At 31.8% G+C, this 17,769-nt stretch overlaps 2 protein-coding genes, 1 long non-coding RNA gene and 1 pseudogene across 3 annotated transcripts; 2 read left to right on the forward strand and 2 right to left on the reverse strand.

The window, feature by feature from the left end:
• Positions 1-1,182: 1,182 nt before the first annotated feature.
• LOC107370622 (deoxyuridine 5'-triphosphate nucleotidohydrolase pseudogene) lies at positions 1,183-2,005 on the forward strand (annotated as a pseudogene).
• Positions 2,006-6,611: 4,606 nt separating this feature from the next.
• On the reverse strand, positions 6,612-8,230 carry LOC112539807 (uncharacterized). The gene is made up of 2 exons (XM_089265923.1): positions 8,219-8,230; positions 6,612-8,060 (listed from the first exon to the last, which is right to left on the reverse strand). Exons 1-2 carry the CDS (start codon positions 8,228-8,230, stop codon positions 6,612-6,614), a joined length of 1,461 nt encoding a protein of 486 aa, XP_089122049.1.
• Positions 8,231-8,282: 52 nt separating this feature from the next.
• On the reverse strand, positions 8,283-9,409 carry LOC149094767 (uncharacterized). The gene is made up of 4 exons (XR_016201070.1): positions 9,218-9,409; positions 8,992-9,135; positions 8,600-8,647; positions 8,283-8,509 (listed from the first exon to the last, which is right to left on the reverse strand). It is a non-coding gene; the product is annotated as an uncharacterized LOC149094767 (long non-coding RNA).
• A 3,715-nt stretch (positions 9,410-13,124) lies between these two features.
• On the forward strand, positions 13,125-14,733 carry LOC107362627 (regucalcin). The gene is made up of 3 exons (XM_015929729.3): positions 13,125-13,856; positions 14,035-14,181; positions 14,256-14,733. The coding sequence occupies exons 1-3, from the start codon at positions 13,277-13,279 to the stop codon at positions 14,468-14,470; spliced, it is 942 nt and encodes a 313-aa protein (XP_015785215.1). The 5' UTR covers positions 13,125-13,276; the 3' UTR covers positions 14,471-14,733.
• Positions 14,734-17,769: the final 3,036 nt, after the last annotated feature.

Below are 17,769 nucleotides of genomic sequence, written 5' to 3' on the forward strand. Positions count from 1 at the left end.
ACTGTCTAATGTAAATTCAAAGGAAAGAGCATTTCTATTGCGTTGGTTATTAAAAAATACAATAAATAGTTGATAAAATTTGCCGTAATTGTTGTATGTCAAGGTAAATAGTAATAAACTGATGCAACTCAGCTGATAATTAGCCATAGTAATGGTTGACAATGAAAAATAAAGGGAAACCAGAAGTAAGCTGCAACATGCTAGAGTTCAAAATAAGTCAACGAAACTGCAGGGAAACTGTATCGTAAGCAATAGCTGGAAGCTTTGAAGTGAGCGACATGTAATATATTGAATATGAATAATATTTGTGACCAATTGTTGAGGTCAAACCAGATCTAATTCATAAAATACATGATTTAACTACCAAAAAAGTGCTAATAAAGTGATGTCGGAAAATGAGCCCATTTTGATTGAGTCAGTGATAATAATGTAATTGCCTTTACATTGTATTTTATTTTGCCATAATTTGTTCAATGGTATCTCCTGATGATAAGTTCACAATCATTAACACAATGATAAACATTGATGGTTTCCAAGAACCATCACTTAGTATTCAACCTTTTCCCTTTTGTGGGCCCATCAGTTTCGTAGAAGATCAATAAACATATTAAACAGAAAAATGTTCAACAATTAAAAATAAACAATTAATTGTTGAAAAATGAACCAAATCACAATTGTAATGGTGTAATAACATGCAAGAAAACACTTGTAACCTCAAGTTGCTTCATTACCAAATCTTCCCCTAAACTTTCCCCTAAAATGGTTAACCATTAGGGATAGATATCGCGCAAAATCTAAACCTTTTTGCCTGTTTTATTTCAATTTGTCTTTTCTTTTATCTTGATTCTTCATTTAATGATTGTCAAATGTGAAGTAAATGTCTCATGAAAATTGTAATAATTCTTAAGTGAATTAATTGTGATAATTATTAATATTAATATTCATTAGTGTCCTTACATTGACTAAAAGGAAAAATGAGAGAAATCTCAAGGTTAACCTCAGGTCAGTCAAGCTTAGACTAGCTTTAATATTTGTGATAATGAATAACACATGGGATAAAAGAACTCGAAAAGAGTCCAAATAATAGAAGAACTCATAAAGAGTCCATATAATAAGAGAACTCATAAAGAGTCCATTCAAAGAATTGATTAAACGATGACTATTAAAATAATATAGTATAGTATGACTAAAGGAAATACTAAAGAAATTATGATTTCTAACCAATGGATAATGTCCCATGAGGAAATGAAGGACATAACTGGTAAGAGCAATGACTATGGGCCAATTAAGTACTTCAAACAGGCTCAAATGAGCAACAATACCCAAGAGAGGAAAAGAAAAAGACATAAAAAGAGAAGGCATCAAAATTACTCTTACAAACTCACATTATAAACTGAGAATAATCTCTAATAGCTGTATTGAAGAAATAAGGTGCCACTGCTTATTTCCTTAAGTTATATTTATATAAATTGTATTTAACCTTGTGACTATTATGATTAAACTCTCATCATCTACATTGTGAATATATCAAGGAATTAAAATTAACGTGATTCAAATGGAACCCTCGAAATATAAACTAAGGTTTAAAAAGCTAGATCCATCAGCTATAGCTCCAATAAGAATGAGTTCTCTGAGTGCTGGCATCGACTTACATAGCAAAGAGGATACAACAGTTCCTGCTAGTGGAAGACAGCTTATTGGTACAGGACTGCAACTCCAGATACCACTAAACTGCTATGGAAGGATTGCTCCAAGATCAGGGATGGCTTGGAACTATTTTTTAGATGTTGGAGCGGGAGTTATTGACTCCGACTATACTGGAGAGGTAAAGGTACTCCTATTCAACTTTGGAAAAGAGGACTACAAGGTCAAACAAGGAGATAGAATAGCTCAACTAATTTGTGAAAAGATTATCTATCCGGAAATAGAAGAAATGAAGGAACTAAAAGAGAATCCAAAAGCAGACGGTCGTGCGGATAATGGATTTGGATCGACCGGAAGATAAAAAAATATTATACCTCAATACAATAAATAAATTAATAAGAATTAATTAATTAGTTAATCTCATGTAGAAAGAAGATATCTAATAATAAATATCTCCAAAATAAAAGATAAATCGTTTTTGATTTACCTCAAAAAGGAAAAAAATTCATTAGAATTACATAAAAAGAAAAGCATAAGCTTAAAACCGGAAACATGCTTGAATAAAATTATGTATGAATAAAAACTGATGCAATTGATGAACAAAATTAGATGTTAACGTAAAAAAGATAAGAGTGCAACAAAAAGGCACCAAGAGATTAATTTGATTAGATAAAATCTAAAACAGACAGACCACAACACATAAGAAATTGAAAGATAATAGAAACACAGAGATTATGACAGAAAACATAACTTGGAAAATGATTAAATAACCTCTAGAGGAAAAAGAGAACAAATAACGAATGGAAAAATCATGTAATAGACAGATAAATAAGAGACAAGATAAGAGTATCTTGAAAAGAACAAATAAGGACATATATAAATACTCGCAAAGTCATATTGGTCATGAGAAGACTTAAAACAAGTCAACATTACTCAAAAAGTGTTAATAAATTGAAAGACTAATTAACCAGCAAAGTAAAATAGTGTCTCTTATATCTACCCTTATACCCTAAAATCTATTTATCTCAACAATAACTAAACAAGTTTAAAGAGTAAAATTTACTTACCTAAGTGTATTAACCGGTGATATAAATCACATTGTGAAAAATAACGCCTGACATAATGTCAGATCAATCAACTGATGATCAGATATCTATTCATCAGACTACTCAATTTACGACAACGATTGAACCAGTTAGCAGCCAGAACACTGATCAAAATAATACTCAACTACATCTAATGGATAAATCAGGAGAATTAGGACCAGGGGAAATGAATTCAACCTATCCTGGACTGGAATATCAAGTGAGCAGTAAAGAGAAACAGTCTACATGTAACTCAACAGTACCGCAACAAGAAGGTTCCAGTCAATTGTCCAAAGATAAAGGTAATGGAGGTAATCAGATCCAGATACAATACTCTCGAATTATTCCAGATGTAAAACAAATTGAAGAAGTGGATGGATTCCTGAGAGAAGTCCTACACACAAACAAGGATGTCAGAGAGCAAATAAACAAGATATCAAAGGAAGAGCTGAAAAGACAACAAAAGACAATGATACAAATCATATGGAACGATCCCAACTCAGAAAGAACGTATAATCCTGAATTAGTTCAAGATATCAATAAGCTAATGGAGGTAATGCAGTGGACATATGGTACAACCGAAAGACAAGAAATCTCATCTGCAGATGATCTTGAAATCTTGGAAAACAAAGATCTGAGTATTAGTTCACATAAAGATGACCTAATACAAATCACAAGAGATGATATAATAGAACTTGAAAGCTTCTTGGAAATTGTATTCTCAGATAAGGATGAGAAGAAGATTCAATACAACATTGAATCCTTTGATCTACAAACAAGAGAAAAATTAAGAAATCTAATACAAGAGATTGGTGTAAGAGATGATATTCAACTTCCGGAGCATATGGTTAAAAAATTGGAAAAACTGGAGAAATATCAAGACTGGGAAACATTGGGAAAAGAAAAAGAGTTAAAAGATGAAGACATAAAGAAAGTTGAAGACTTCATTAGAAAGACGTGTCAAAGTAATAGAATTGCAAAGATTCAGGCCGAGATAATCAAGTTTAAAGATGATACGATTGAAGAAATCAAGAGGATAATTTCAGAGATACAATACCCAAGTCCAATAAATGCAAATCGGGTTAACAAACCAGATTTAATGAAAGATGTTGCCAAATTAGTCAAAGCAGCTCAATGGATAATCGAGAAAAGATCTCTCAAAAGGAAAAGAAACACAAAAAAACAAGAAGAAGATGCTAAAAAGAGAAAGATTCAAGAAAAGAAAGATAACATACCAGAGTTTGAATTCTTCAAAAACACTGTTAAAAACACAGGTGATCAAACTACAAGAAATAATATCAAAGGGGATACATCATCAAATGAGGAAATAACAACGAAAAGAGATGAAGAGCACATTAAGGTACTGGAAATAATAGGAAATGATGGATATGATTCTCAGATCCGGAGCAAAACCTCAAGTCTTACAACAGATGAAAATCAAATGGAAATAAATGAGCCGCAGGATGGAGGTGAAGAAAGAAATGATCAGATAATCATAAGAAAAAGAAACGACGACAAGAAAGAGAAATTCTGCATAGAAAAAGCAAAATTCTCAAGAGCAAACGAGCCAATAACAGCCAAACATATCCATCAGTGGAACTACGAAACACCTAAAGGATATGGAATATTTGTTAGTGGAGCTGAATATTACAAGGATTGCGTGAGGGATATCTTGGGGAAAACTCAGAAGACAATTGGAGCTATCAAAAACGTCTTTGCAGATAACAAGTACACTCTAATTGTGATGAAAAATGAAAACGAGAGGGATGAAATGATGGAAATACTAAAAGAAAATGGAAACTTGGACATAAAATCTGCAAGTTACAGATATCCACAAATTAAATTCTCAGCTCATGAGAGTATCCTAAAAGGAGGTACGGGAAAACTACTTGAAGATATTAAAAAATGGAATGGGTTGAGCAGATTTAAAAGGGAGGAATTTTCCCTGTCCTCAATTCACCCGATCAACAACACCAAATTTGTTATAATAATTCTAAACGTTCACATGCACATAAGGAATTATATAATAGAAAAAAACAATGGAGAAATAAGATTATGGAATAAGAGCTATACATTGTCAGACCACTTCGAGATTAGAAAATGTAGGAGATGTGGTTCCATCAAGCATGGTTATTGTGGAGGAGACAAGAAATGTATGGAATGTTCTAGAGTTCATGATAAAGGAATGAATTGTCCTTTCCCAAAGAAATGTTCTACCTGCAAAGGTCCTCATGCAACATTTACCTTGGATTGTCCAAAATTTAAAACTGAAATAGAAAATAAAATGGACTTCTGTGATATCACCTATCACTCCATAATGATAGACAGGAACTTTTAAGTAAACTGAAAATATCTATTGAAGCAATCTCTTGAAATAAGAAATACCAAAGAAAATTAAAACTCAAACAAGAAGGGAAATCCATTTGATTCCCTCCCCAAGAAGAAGAAATAGAGGAAAACCATTATACTTCCACTTCCTAAGTATATACTTTAAAAAGAGTAAAATCAATCTGAATGTTACAAGCATGTATACTTTGCTATCTCAAATAAACTATTGAATCTCTAACCTCCTGAAAACTGTGTACCATGAATAAATCCAAAAAAGTTGACCTTATAAATCCAGATACTAATCTGTATGAACCCGGAATTATTAACCTAGTGAAAAATCTCCTTGAAAGTGATGTTGAGACTTTCCTGATAAAAACAAGAATCAGTCAAAAATCGTGTTTAGCTCTACTTACGTTAGTAGCTGCATCAAGTGAATCACCAGTAGATAAGCCGACAATAGAACTATTAACTAAAATTGTTCAAATCATCTCAAAACTATCTGCCAACTTTATAACACCGAATACTCCTGTAAAAGAAATAAAGAAAGATTATCCATCGTCAAGTGGACAGTCACAAATGGAAGGGAATAATATATGTGCGGGAAAGATACCAGAGGAATTAAACACAATGTTGAATCAAGAATACAACGATAATATTAAAGTAGTGATTGCCCATCGGAAAGGGTACGTCTGGAAGCCAGATAGTGAAATAAAACAAATGATTCAGTTTACAAAGGAACATAAAAGAGTATATCATCACATGAGAGAGAATATTACAAATGATAATATTCTGAAAATAATACAGATCACGGATGACAACCTGGAGATAATATTGGTGGATTTCAAAATAATTACTCTTCAAAAAAGTGTGGAAGAATCAAAAATAGCAAAAGTGATAAACTACTTCTTTGAGAAATATCTTGAACATATCAATGAGACACTTTTCTTTAGAAAAATTAAAATTAATGAGAAAAACTACATTGTTACAATTTATATAAAAAAAGAGGATATATATAATGACATCTTAAAGAATAAGTGGACCATTGAAATTGATAATGACCAATACAAGTTTTATCAAAAGACAAAATATAAAGTTTGTATAAAGTGTAAAACTGCCTTTTCAGGTGGACACATTCGGTGTTCAACACAATAAAAGAGCATGTAAAACTTTGATGAAAATTTACTTAAAATAAAAGACTATAAGAAACGATAAAATAAAGAAACACAAAATTACAAGAATACTCTCCTTATATTTGAGAATAAAAAGCGTTAGGACGCCTTTTATCTTACATACATGGAAATTTCTAACAGGGAATAAGATTTTAAAGAAGAAAATAAGCATCTCACCGAATGAATAAAATGACAGATTGAAACAAAAAAGATACATAAATAAAACTTTATTGAAATATCTGAAAGAGATATAAAGCCAGATCAGTGAAGAAGAGTCAAAAATTAACAGGTACTACAAAATTGAAAGGAAAATATGAGGTCAAGAATAAAGTGATATGTGAAAAATGAGAAACTTCTTCTTTTATGCTTAATAAGAATAAATATATTAAATCTCAGGACTATTGATCTTAGTGAAATACTTTATGGAGTGCTGTATGTGAGACTTTCCATGGAAAAATGTTTCCCGGGACTTAACACAAAACTTGAAGTTTTTATCAGTAAAACTATTCAAAGCTGAGGTAATATCATCATTAGTAATTCCTGGGACATCATCCAGAGTGATATTTAGAAGCTCCAAGGCAACATCGGTAAAAGCAACCACTTCAGCTTGACCAGAAGAATCAGATACTTGGAGAGTAATAACAAGCTGATGTAATAAATCAGGACGAGTATCCTTGCACTCCTCACAGACAGGTATATTACCTTTATAAATCTGGACCTTCTTACCACAATCGGTATGAGCTTGATAAATATATCCACTGCCAGAACGAACAGAGACTTCCAGATTAGTAAACATAATAACGTTACTCTGAAGTGATAAAGGTAGGGAATTGATTAGCGAAGTCTCCCCAACAAAACCTCTGGATAAAGAAGTAGAAGAACTGGTAGCTCCATGAGTTTTAAACCATTCCAAAAGAGAGTGAACCTCAGGGATATCTGGATCCACTTCGACAGTAGCAACACTAGATATAGTAAGAATACGTCCGAAGAATTGATGTGTGAGCTTAGCTCCTCTAAGAACAATAACAGATCCAATAGCAGGATTAAAATCACTAGGAGACAAATTCCAAACGGATACTCGGATCTCAGCAGCTGAGTCATCCAAGATCAAAACGGAGCGACGAGATCCATTACTTATCAGGGTAGAAAAAATACAGACACCTAGAGTATCTATAACAGCACCAGGGGACATATTCTTTAAAGAAGAGATCTTGACAAAAGTAGCATTGGGGTAATCTTCCTCGTTAAAATTGGTCTCCTCCCGAATAACACTGGTATTTTTTAAAGTTATCTCATAAGGATGACCAGTGCGGTTATAAGGTAACTTAGATGAGTCCACTGGGACAAGATCTCCATTGGAAATAGAAAAAACTTTACCAAGTTTTATCACGTCAAAAAATCTGGTACTCTCTTGCTTGAAGGCATTAATCTTGATAGTACCAGATAAATCAGACACCTCGAAACAAAACCAGTGCCAATTCCCAGACTTCATATTTCCAAGACCTCCTTTTCTGATAACTCGACCCTTAATCTTCCATGAGAGTTGAAAAGATAAATCCTTAATAGGAATAGGTTCGAGAAATAAATTTTTGCTTCTCTTGGCATAAAGAGCTGAAGCTGGGGTAAAAACAAGGGAATAAGGTGAAATAGAATCAGCTAATCTCTTTGTAGGGGTAATTACGGGTAAAGAAGATCCAGAAGTAGCTGACACCGGGGATATATTAGATAAAATTGATGGACGGGAAATAACAGAAGTATGATCAGAAGGAGATCTGTCCAGAGCAATATTGGATGATAAATCATGGGCACTGTTATCCTCATTACTTATATCCAGCTGATGAGTGGCATTACTTGAAAGGTTCAATAGATCAGTGTCAGATGATAAATCCTGGGCACTGATATCTTCATTATTTATATCCAGTTGATGAGTGGCAGAACTTGAAAGGTTTAACAGATCAGTGTCAGATGCTGGAGGAACTGAGTCCTGAATACCAGGTTCAACATCAGGAATATCAAAATTAATTATCTCAATAATATTCTTATTGAATTGAAGAGAAAAATGATACAAGTAATTCTTCAACTGAATAACTAATCCTTCTCGCAAGACCAGACCAGAAACAATGGAGATAACACAAGGATGAGAATCAATACCATCAGAGATCTGGCAATAACGATGAGCTTCATCACCCATGGAAATACTGACCAACTGTAATTTAGGATTTAAAATAAATCGACCAGAAATGATAGACTGAATAGATCCTGTGGACAATGACATAATGATAACTGAAAATAAAGAGAATAAAAGAGAAAAACAATGATAATTAATATAAGCTATAAAATTATAAGAGTTATCAAAGAAAACAAGAAACTTACCTGAAACAAAAAAGATCTCTTAGATAAAATAAAAAGAGAACATAAAATCTAAGGAGGTATGAAAGAGATAATCCAGAGCGATTAATAAAAAGATGGAGGAAAATAAAAGAAAAATAATTAGTAATGAGTACTAAAACATGAGTAATTAAAAGATTTTTTACTCCATAATTAAGAGTTTCGAACCATGATTTAAAAAGCTAGCTAAGAGATATAAAGCGAGTCAAAAATAGATAGATCCACAATTGATCTATCGAAAACTTTTATCGATAATTGATGAAAAATAATTCACTATATATATGCAAATAGATATTTAAATAGATCTAAACATATCTAAATATAACTCTTAAAAAACAACGTTAAGTATAGGCGGAAATATAAAACAGAAATAGTACCAATATGTAACTGAGAATTCACAACCAAGGTGAGAATCAGCATCCTTAAATGGAAGGATGAGACAATGGCAAAAACAGGATTATGAACATATTGCCCAGAAACAACTCTTTGGATAGCTTGAGAAGGTAAAACAAATCCTGTATCTGAATAATCAAGAGAAAAAGGATATCATATAAAGAAAGAATTAAAGGAAAAAATTAAGCAGGAGAAGCAATAAGGACTTACCAGTAAAATACGAAATATTAAAAAACATGAAATATTATGGAAATAATCTGCCATAATCAGAGGTAATAAAAATAAGAACTATATTACCAAGACACAAGAGATGAAAGAATAACTAACAATAAAAAAGTTAAAAAGAAGAGTAATTCAACTCATAAGTCAAATTTAGCTAGCAAAAAATTAACTAGCATTTTGTAAACAAAAAAATAAGAAATCATCTTTAGGATCAGATACAAGAACAAAAATAGTAGATATGTGATCCCGAGATGTGACTGAAATCAATTAAGAGAAGTAAAATGTATCAATGAACAAAATAAGGGAAAACAAAAGGCATAAAATTAAATTTAATTCAAATTAGGACATATTTTCGAAAAATAAAAGAGATACATACACATATAAATATATAAGGAAAATAAATTAGAAAGTAAAAGAGCAAATTAAAACTTAATCTTAAATCTAACCGCCAAATCTTTCTTCATCTTAAACCCAACTAATCCTTAATTCTTACCTTGGAGATACCTTAAAACTCTTACCTTGAAACATACCTATGAAGTGATTTAAACAAAATCATCATGCTTTTTACTACAGTAAATGTGAATAAAATTAACTCTATCACTCAACGAGTTATAAATCAAACGGAGTATCAAAGTGAAACTTGTTTATGTATATGTGAAATAAATCATAAAGCAATAAATGAAATTGAAACGACATCAAATATCATCCAAAACAGCAGGATGGCCTTAGTGCTATCAAGTGAAATTGAATATGAAAGAATTCCAATCGATATTGAATGCTTAATAGCAGTGTTCCTTAAGGATGTACAAGTAATAGTAATATCGTGCTACATGAGATATTTTAGTCTAGAACAAGTCAAACTAGCATATCAACAACTGGAAATAATGGAAAAACTGATCAAGAGACTTGAAGGAAAAAACATTATCATCATGGGGGACCTTAATGCCCACAATGAACTATGGTCAGATATGGGTCAAAAGCAAAATCATCTTCCAATCATGATTGGTAAAACAACAAGGGAAATAATTGAAAAATACAACTTAAAAGTAGTCAATGATGGCAAAATAGCAACATACACCAAAGGAAATAGAGTCCTGGATTTAATCATAGCTAGCAAAAATCTACAAGTAAAATGGGTACGAATTATCACACTAGCACTAACTGATCACAGAGCGGTGGTATCGAAGATAATACTTAAAAAGAAATATTTAAATCAACAAAGAATACTAAAGATATCATCTTGGAAACTTAACTGGGAATTCAATACGGTTCAAGGGATAGAAAAGAGATGGGGAAAGCATAGTCCAGTGATACGAATGTCCAAAGAAATAATAAACTTCCCAAATAACAATGGGAAATGGATCCGAATTGATAAAACAAAGAAACTTCTTAAAATAACAAAGAGCATTAAATTAAAAATAAAGGAATCTAAAACAAATAAAGAACTATGGAAACATATAAAGGAATACCTTGGTATAAAAAGAATGGAATTAAATGAGGACATGATAAGATCAAGGAACAAGCAAATTGAAGATTTTAAAACTGATAAACCAATATACAAGGATATACCAAGTAATGTCAGAGGAGTAATCACCAGAAAGGAGATAAATATGGTTATGAACTTTAAAAGTAACACATCCAGTCTGGACGCAGATGAATTTACTCAATCCAAATGGAAAAGATTTATGGAAAACAATAAGGCAGAAATACTACTAACAATTAGGACAATAATTGAATATTCACATATACCTGAAGTGGTATCAACACTTGGAATTGGCTTTGTCCCAAAATCAGATAACAAAAATGCAAGAATGATCAAGGGTGCAAATTATCTAATGAAGATACTGGACAAGATATTATCAGAGAGACTATTAGCAAAAATTGATGCCATGGTAGATAATGAAATTCAATATGCCTACATGGAAGATACTAATAGACAACAAATGATAGCGGATACAATTGAATATATTCAAAGGATGAAACATAATGATTACATGATTAAGTTGGATATTTCCAAAGCTTTTGATAAAGTGGACACAGGTATAGCCATGGAAAAAATAAAAAAGTACTGTGGAGAATCGACATTTGGACTTCTAAACTCCATTGCATATAGCAGATGGTTGAAAATTGATATTAACAAGCAAACAAGATACAAAAAAGAAATGGAAGGAACACCGCAGGGATCATCAATAGGACCAATAATGTTTATAATATCCATAGACACAATACTCAAAGAAATCAAGGAAAAAGTAATCATGATAAAAGCTTTTGCTGACGATATCATCATAATAACAGATAATAAGGAAAAAACAATGCAAGAAGTAATCAATCTAATGAAGAAAGTAAACCTGGAAATAAATGAGACGAAGACGGAAATTTTCAGACTAGAAGACATAAAAAAAGGAAAACTTGAAATTCTTGGGGAACCAATAATTGGCATAAGCAAACAGAATGGTATAAAGATATACAATGAAATGATGAATAAACAAAAGGGTGAAATATCAAAAGAATGGAGCACCAAACCAGACATCAAGTATCTACCTGAAAGAGCAAAACAACTAATAATATCTTCCTTAATCATACAAAAAATCAGGAAAGGTGCACTATCAATCTTACTGACACAAAAAGAACCAAGAATAATTAAAAGAGGAGTAGATGCTATAATAGAAAATATTCTGGGTACAATAAAAGTGGCGCTGAACTTGCCTAAGAGACATTCAAAGAAAATAATTCTATTGGAAGGACATAACAAAGATATAATTAACATCATTAAAGAAAGTATGCAAATTACAAGAAAAACAAACAAATGCACAAGCCAAATGAGAAATGAAATAATCAACAAGGAAACCTATCAATCAACTGGAGAAAAATGGGTAATCATATCTCAGAGAAAATCAAACTGGTTTATGTATCAAATAATGAGAGAAGGAAAATCAGAAGAGTATACAAAAATATATAAATCAAATGAAGCTAGATCAATTCAAGAAATACAAGTTGTAGCACTAAACAATGTTGTAAAGATGATGAATAGAGATAGATCTAAAGAAGCCATACTAATGATAACGAAAGAAATGGAGGCAAGCCTATTTTCCAAAAGTATCTTCTCAAAAGAAATAATTAAAATAATGTCCAAAATAACAAATAAAGATTGGAGATGGATCAGGAATGATGGACAAAAAAGACCACTTCTAGAAGGAGTGGAAGAATGGATAGAAAGACAAGAAACGGTGTATAAAATCAAGGATGATATTAACAAAGAGGCAGAACACATCTATAAAACATGGTGGAAATCCAAAAAAAGTATATGGACTTATTTATACCCTGAAGGAAAAGTTCGAAATAATCTCAGATTTTATCTAATAAGAAAAGCTCATAACAGGATGAGTAACTGTGTGTGTGGAAGTAAGGATTGGACCATGGAACACATCTTAATTAAATGTGAGGAGGTGAGGGGATGGAGGAAAGAATGCCTGAAGGATGAAGAGATACTACAGGTACCAGGAGAGCTAAAGGATTGGAATATTGATCTGATGAAACCAAAACAATGGAAAACAATTGACAAATGGATAAAATATATCATAACAAGAATGGAAAGAGAAAAAGAAAGCCGATGGAAAACCTCAGAAGCAATGGATACAGAACCTTAAAATTATTATAAATTTTATCTCTTAACATAATATATTAGTAATATAAGATAAATTAATTGTAATTAATTAATAAATCATTGTAAATCTCCTTAATGTAGAGCCATAAGACTATACCGGGGGGCAGTATCAGATTATATATCTGTAAAGCTGTTCAGTCATCACATGGCTTGCTTGTATCTCTATACAATCTAATAAACCAAAGAGTATATAAAACGTTGAAATTGTAGTTTCCAATTCAATTAAGAAGTCAACTTTTTGCTTAACAATTTGACTAGTTAACGTCAATTTAATTGTTGCTTAGCTATTCTTTGCTCATTCAAACTTTCCCTCTCTGAGATTCTCTGTCTTATTATTTTAACCTGTTGCTCATTGTTTGCAAGGAAACTACTTCTGCTTTAACATGTCTAGTTTGCCAGAGATACGCCACAATCTGAAGCGGATTTCACCATATACTGTTGAACTTGGCGAAGGGCCACATTATGATGAGAAGACTGGTCGATTGTATCATGTTGATCTGGTTAAAGGTGGTTGCTATTACCTTGACACGAAAACACTTGAATATGAATCAATTTACTTTGAGCCTGGTTTAACTTTGATTGTGCCAATAGAAGGAAAAGCCGGTCAGTTTGTCATTTCCAAGAATCGTTCCCTATACACTTTAGATTGGGCAAAAAAGAGTTGTGATTTAATTACAACAGTTGATCATGATAAAGATACTCGAGTTAACGATGGTAAATGTGATCCTTCTGGTCGTCTCTGGTTTGGTACCATGAACTGGGAACGTAAACCTGGTTGCTTTGCTCCTAATCTTGGAAGTCTTTACTCTCTCAATCACAATAGACAAGTATCTTTACATCAAGACAATGTTACAATTGCAAATGGTCTAGCTTGGTCATCTTGTAAAACCAAATTTTATTTCATCGATTCAATGGCACGTCAAGTTTGGGTTTACGATTATGATGATCAATCTGGCAACATAAGTAAGTACATCATCTCCACTATTACCAAATATTACTTGAACCAAACTAAAAACACTTCACCTAAAGTGAATCTAAATTAACCAAAAATGACTCTTATGTTTACGTAAGGGATTTTATTCTGCATTTTTATTTCTCTCATTAAGTTGTTAATTTTATCTTTCTTTTTCATGATTTACAGGTAACCGTAAGACAGTTATTGATTACAAAGATTGTAATGGTTTAAGTTGCCGTGAAGTACCTGACGGTATGACAATTGATTTACACGATAAACTTTGGGTGACTTCCTTTAATGGAAAGAAAGTTTCACGTATTGACCCAGAAACAGGTAAACTTATCGCATTATAATCATGAAATTTATTTTACTCATCATTTGTTTACTTTCATCTGATATTTACTTAGGTAAAGTTTTAGGAATCATAACCACACCAGCTAGTAAAACAACCTCAGCCACTTGGGGAGGGCCTGATTTCAGGACACTTTATGTTACCTCAGCTACCTACGGAGCTTCCCAAGACGAGCTACAAGCTGAGCCTGACGCTGGAGCTATTTTCAGCATTACATTTGATCAAGAAAACATTCGTGGTGGCATTAATCAAGCAGTTAAATTTAACTAGTTGGGATCATATCAGTCAATCTCTCGACATTTTCACTCCTAGGTTATTCAAATTATTGAGTGTCTTTAGATGAGGTCTTTAAACACTTCAACACTTACAATTCTTAGTCTAATTTTTTTAAAAAAAACCTTTAATTTATGTTAAAAAGCATGTTTAGGTATAAATTACATTGTATCACCTATTGACAAATTATTTTGCAATTTTTATTGAATGAATATTCATCCACCGAAAACTGAATAAAATTCAATCTTATTTAAACTCAACCCTGACCACTATTGTAACTCATTTACTTCACTAATTACTGCGCAATTAATTGATTTCTGAATAAAGAGTTTGATTTATAAGAATCTTGGAATCATGTCTTGGTTGATTAAGATGATGGAGTGAATCTTTTCATTTCAACGGTTCAATATTTAATTCCCAATACTTATACACTAACCATTATAAAGATAATATAATACATAATCAACAAATGATTACATGAGTGGGAAATCCAGCTCATGATAATGAAGTTGATTATCATTTTATTAGTCAATACAATCCAGAGAGAAACTAAAAAATAATAAATATTGCAAATATTGATTTTATTCACGGAAGAACATTGATAAAATATTTTCGACTGCCTAATGTTATCGAGATAGTGAACTTTGATTGAGATTTAACTGGGGTTTTCAACTAAAACTGTTTCACAAGTTCTGTGTTTTATTGTGAAACAAAGTTCAGGTTATAACTGAAAAGATACGATAGACAGAATGGGCCAAACTAGCATCAATATTAAAATATAACCAATGCTCAGGGTGTTCAATTTAATTCTCAAATGATTAAAAGCAAAAATTAGGCTAATAATTATGATTTTACTATAAGAAAGTGTTTAAATCGTAACAAAAAGCATAATAAACGCTTTTCCTTTACTTTCTATACAAAATCAACTTTATACTTTTATGCGATGCAAGTTTTAACACTGGTTGAGAACCACGTCGAGTAAAGAGTTGAGACTTTATGGGTCTGTAGAAGCACAAAAACTGCATCCATGAGTGCTATTAAAATGATTCTCCGATCAATAGTTTTCGCGAAAATACAGTTCGAAGCTGAAATTTCGATTCGCTTTTGTACGAGTTTGGAATAAGATTTTTTCAAGCAATTCATTTCGGTCAAGCAACTCTGACTGAGCAACCAGAAAATGCACTTATTTTGAACAATAAACTTTTCTTTTTCTGAAAAAATAATTAAGTTCGATTTTCAGTTAAATCAACGGATCTTTGTGACCAAAAGATTAAGAAGACTAAAACTTAGTATACAAGCATAAAAATAAATTGTACATATTAGCGATCAAACAAATTTGACAAGTTAACGACAGTTCTCTTGATTTTGGCCATTGAACTGAAAAATTTGACCATCGATATTTCGAGAATGGTAGCAGCCATAGTCATTATTCATGATCAAACATGAGTTTCTATTATGGTCGCTAGAAATATCGAAAATTCAGAACTTTCAAGATTCTACAATCAAAATTATAGCACTGAATTACTTACGATGTCAGATTTGATCTTTATCAATATAAGTAAATTGTAGTTTTCAATATTGATATCAAATGGATTAGCTTAGATTTTCTTCAATATTCAGTCACATCACGTAATAGACCATAATAGAACCTAATGTTTGATCAGAGAATGATGATTGTGACTTAAGCCGTTCTCGAAATATCGAGGGTCATCATTAAACTTTATTAATATTTCGATAACTTATATTCATTTATCGAATAAGTCCTAACTGGCATCAAAAATTATTGATGAGATGTTTTAGGACACAAATCAGACTGCGTACTGTATCAAGATGGACTCAGGAGCAATTTAAACATAAGTCTTCTTTAGTACGATACATAACAAGAGTTTTCATATTAGCAGTTTAATAACAGTTTAGTAGCATATTAAATTATCGATAGAATGAGCAAACTAGCATCAATATTGAAATGTAATCAATGCTCAGTTTAATTCTCAAATAGTTAAAAGCAAAAATTAGGCTAAAAATGGTCATTTTACAATAAAAGTAATTAAAACGTAACAAATGTAAGCTTATAAACACTTTTCCTTTACTTGCTATGCATAATCAACTTTTAACTGCTACACGATGCAAGTTTTAACACTGTTTGAGAACCAAATTGAGTAAAGAGTTGAGACTCTATGGGTCTGTAGAAGCATCAAAACTGAGTCCATGAGTGCTTTTAAAATGTTTCATAGATGAACAGTTTTAGCGCAAATACAGGTCAAAGCTGAAACTTCGATTCACCTTTATGCGCTTGTGGAATAAGGTTCTTTCATGAAACTCATTTCAGTAAGGGTGTATTTTTATGGTGAACCAGAAAATGAAATTATTTTGAGCGATAACCTTTTCTGTTTCGGGATAAAGAGATAAGTTCGATTTTCAGTTAAATCGACAGATCTTTGTGATGGTACGGTTTAGAGGACTAAAACTTAATACTCAAGCATAAAAATCAATTGTAAATATTGGCAACAAAACAATTTTTTCAAGTTATTGATAGTTCTCTGGATTTTTGACGTTGACCTGAAAACTTTGACCATCGATAGTGCGGGAATGGTAGCCCATTCAATCACCATTCTTTGAATAAACATTAGATTTTATTATTGACTCTAAAGATGTCGTCAATTTAAACCTTTCAATATTCTACAAAAAGTGTTATAGCACTGTATAACTTGCGTTGGAAATTTTAATCTTTATCAATAAATGCAAATGGTTACTTTTGAATATTCATGATTAAATGAATTAGCTTATATTTGCGTCAATATTCAGTAATATCATGTAATAGCCCATAGTAAAATCTAGTGTTTGAGCGAAGAATGATGATTGTGAGTACTACCATTCTCGAAATATCAATGTTCAAACTTTTCAGGTCAACGTCCAAAATCGGGAGAACTATCAATAACTTGAAAAAATTGTTTTGTTGCCAATATTTACAATTGATTTTTATGCATCAATATAAGGCTTTAGCCCTCTAACTTATACGGTCACGAAGATCTGTCGATTTAACTGAAAATCGAACTTATCTCTTTATCCCGAAACAGAAAAGGTTATTGATTGAAATAAGTTCATTTTCTGGTTGTCCATCAAAAGTTACCTCACGAAAATGAATCTCTTGAAAAAATCTCGTTCCACAATCGTACAAAGTCGAATCGAAATTTCAGCTTTGACTTCTATTTGCTCGAAAACTATTCATCGGAGAAACATTTTAATAGCACTCATGGATGCAGTTTTCATGCTTCTACAGACCCATAAAGTGTCAT

This window comes from Tetranychus urticae, chromosome 1 (genome assembly GCF_039701765.1).
Source record: "Tetranychus urticae isolate SD_2017Ah chromosome 1, NJAU_TeUrti_SD_1.0, whole genome shotgun sequence".
NCBI classification, from domain to species: Eukaryota; Metazoa; Arthropoda; class Arachnida; order Trombidiformes; family Tetranychidae; genus Tetranychus; species Tetranychus urticae.

Bases quoted from the DNA above. Each gene is read 5' to 3' on its own strand.
- LOC107362627 (XM_015929729.3), top strand. From the start codon at position 13,277: ATGTCTAGTTTGCCAGAGATACGCCACAATCTGAAGCGGATTTCACCA. The intron at 13,857-14,034 runs GTAAGTACATCA...CATGATTTACAG, and splicing joins TGATCAATCTGGCAACATAA to GTAACCGTAAGACAGTTATT. The intron at 14,182-14,255 runs GTAAACTTATCG...ATATTTACTTAG, and splicing joins ACGTATTGACCCAGAAACAG to GTAAAGTTTTAGGAATCATA.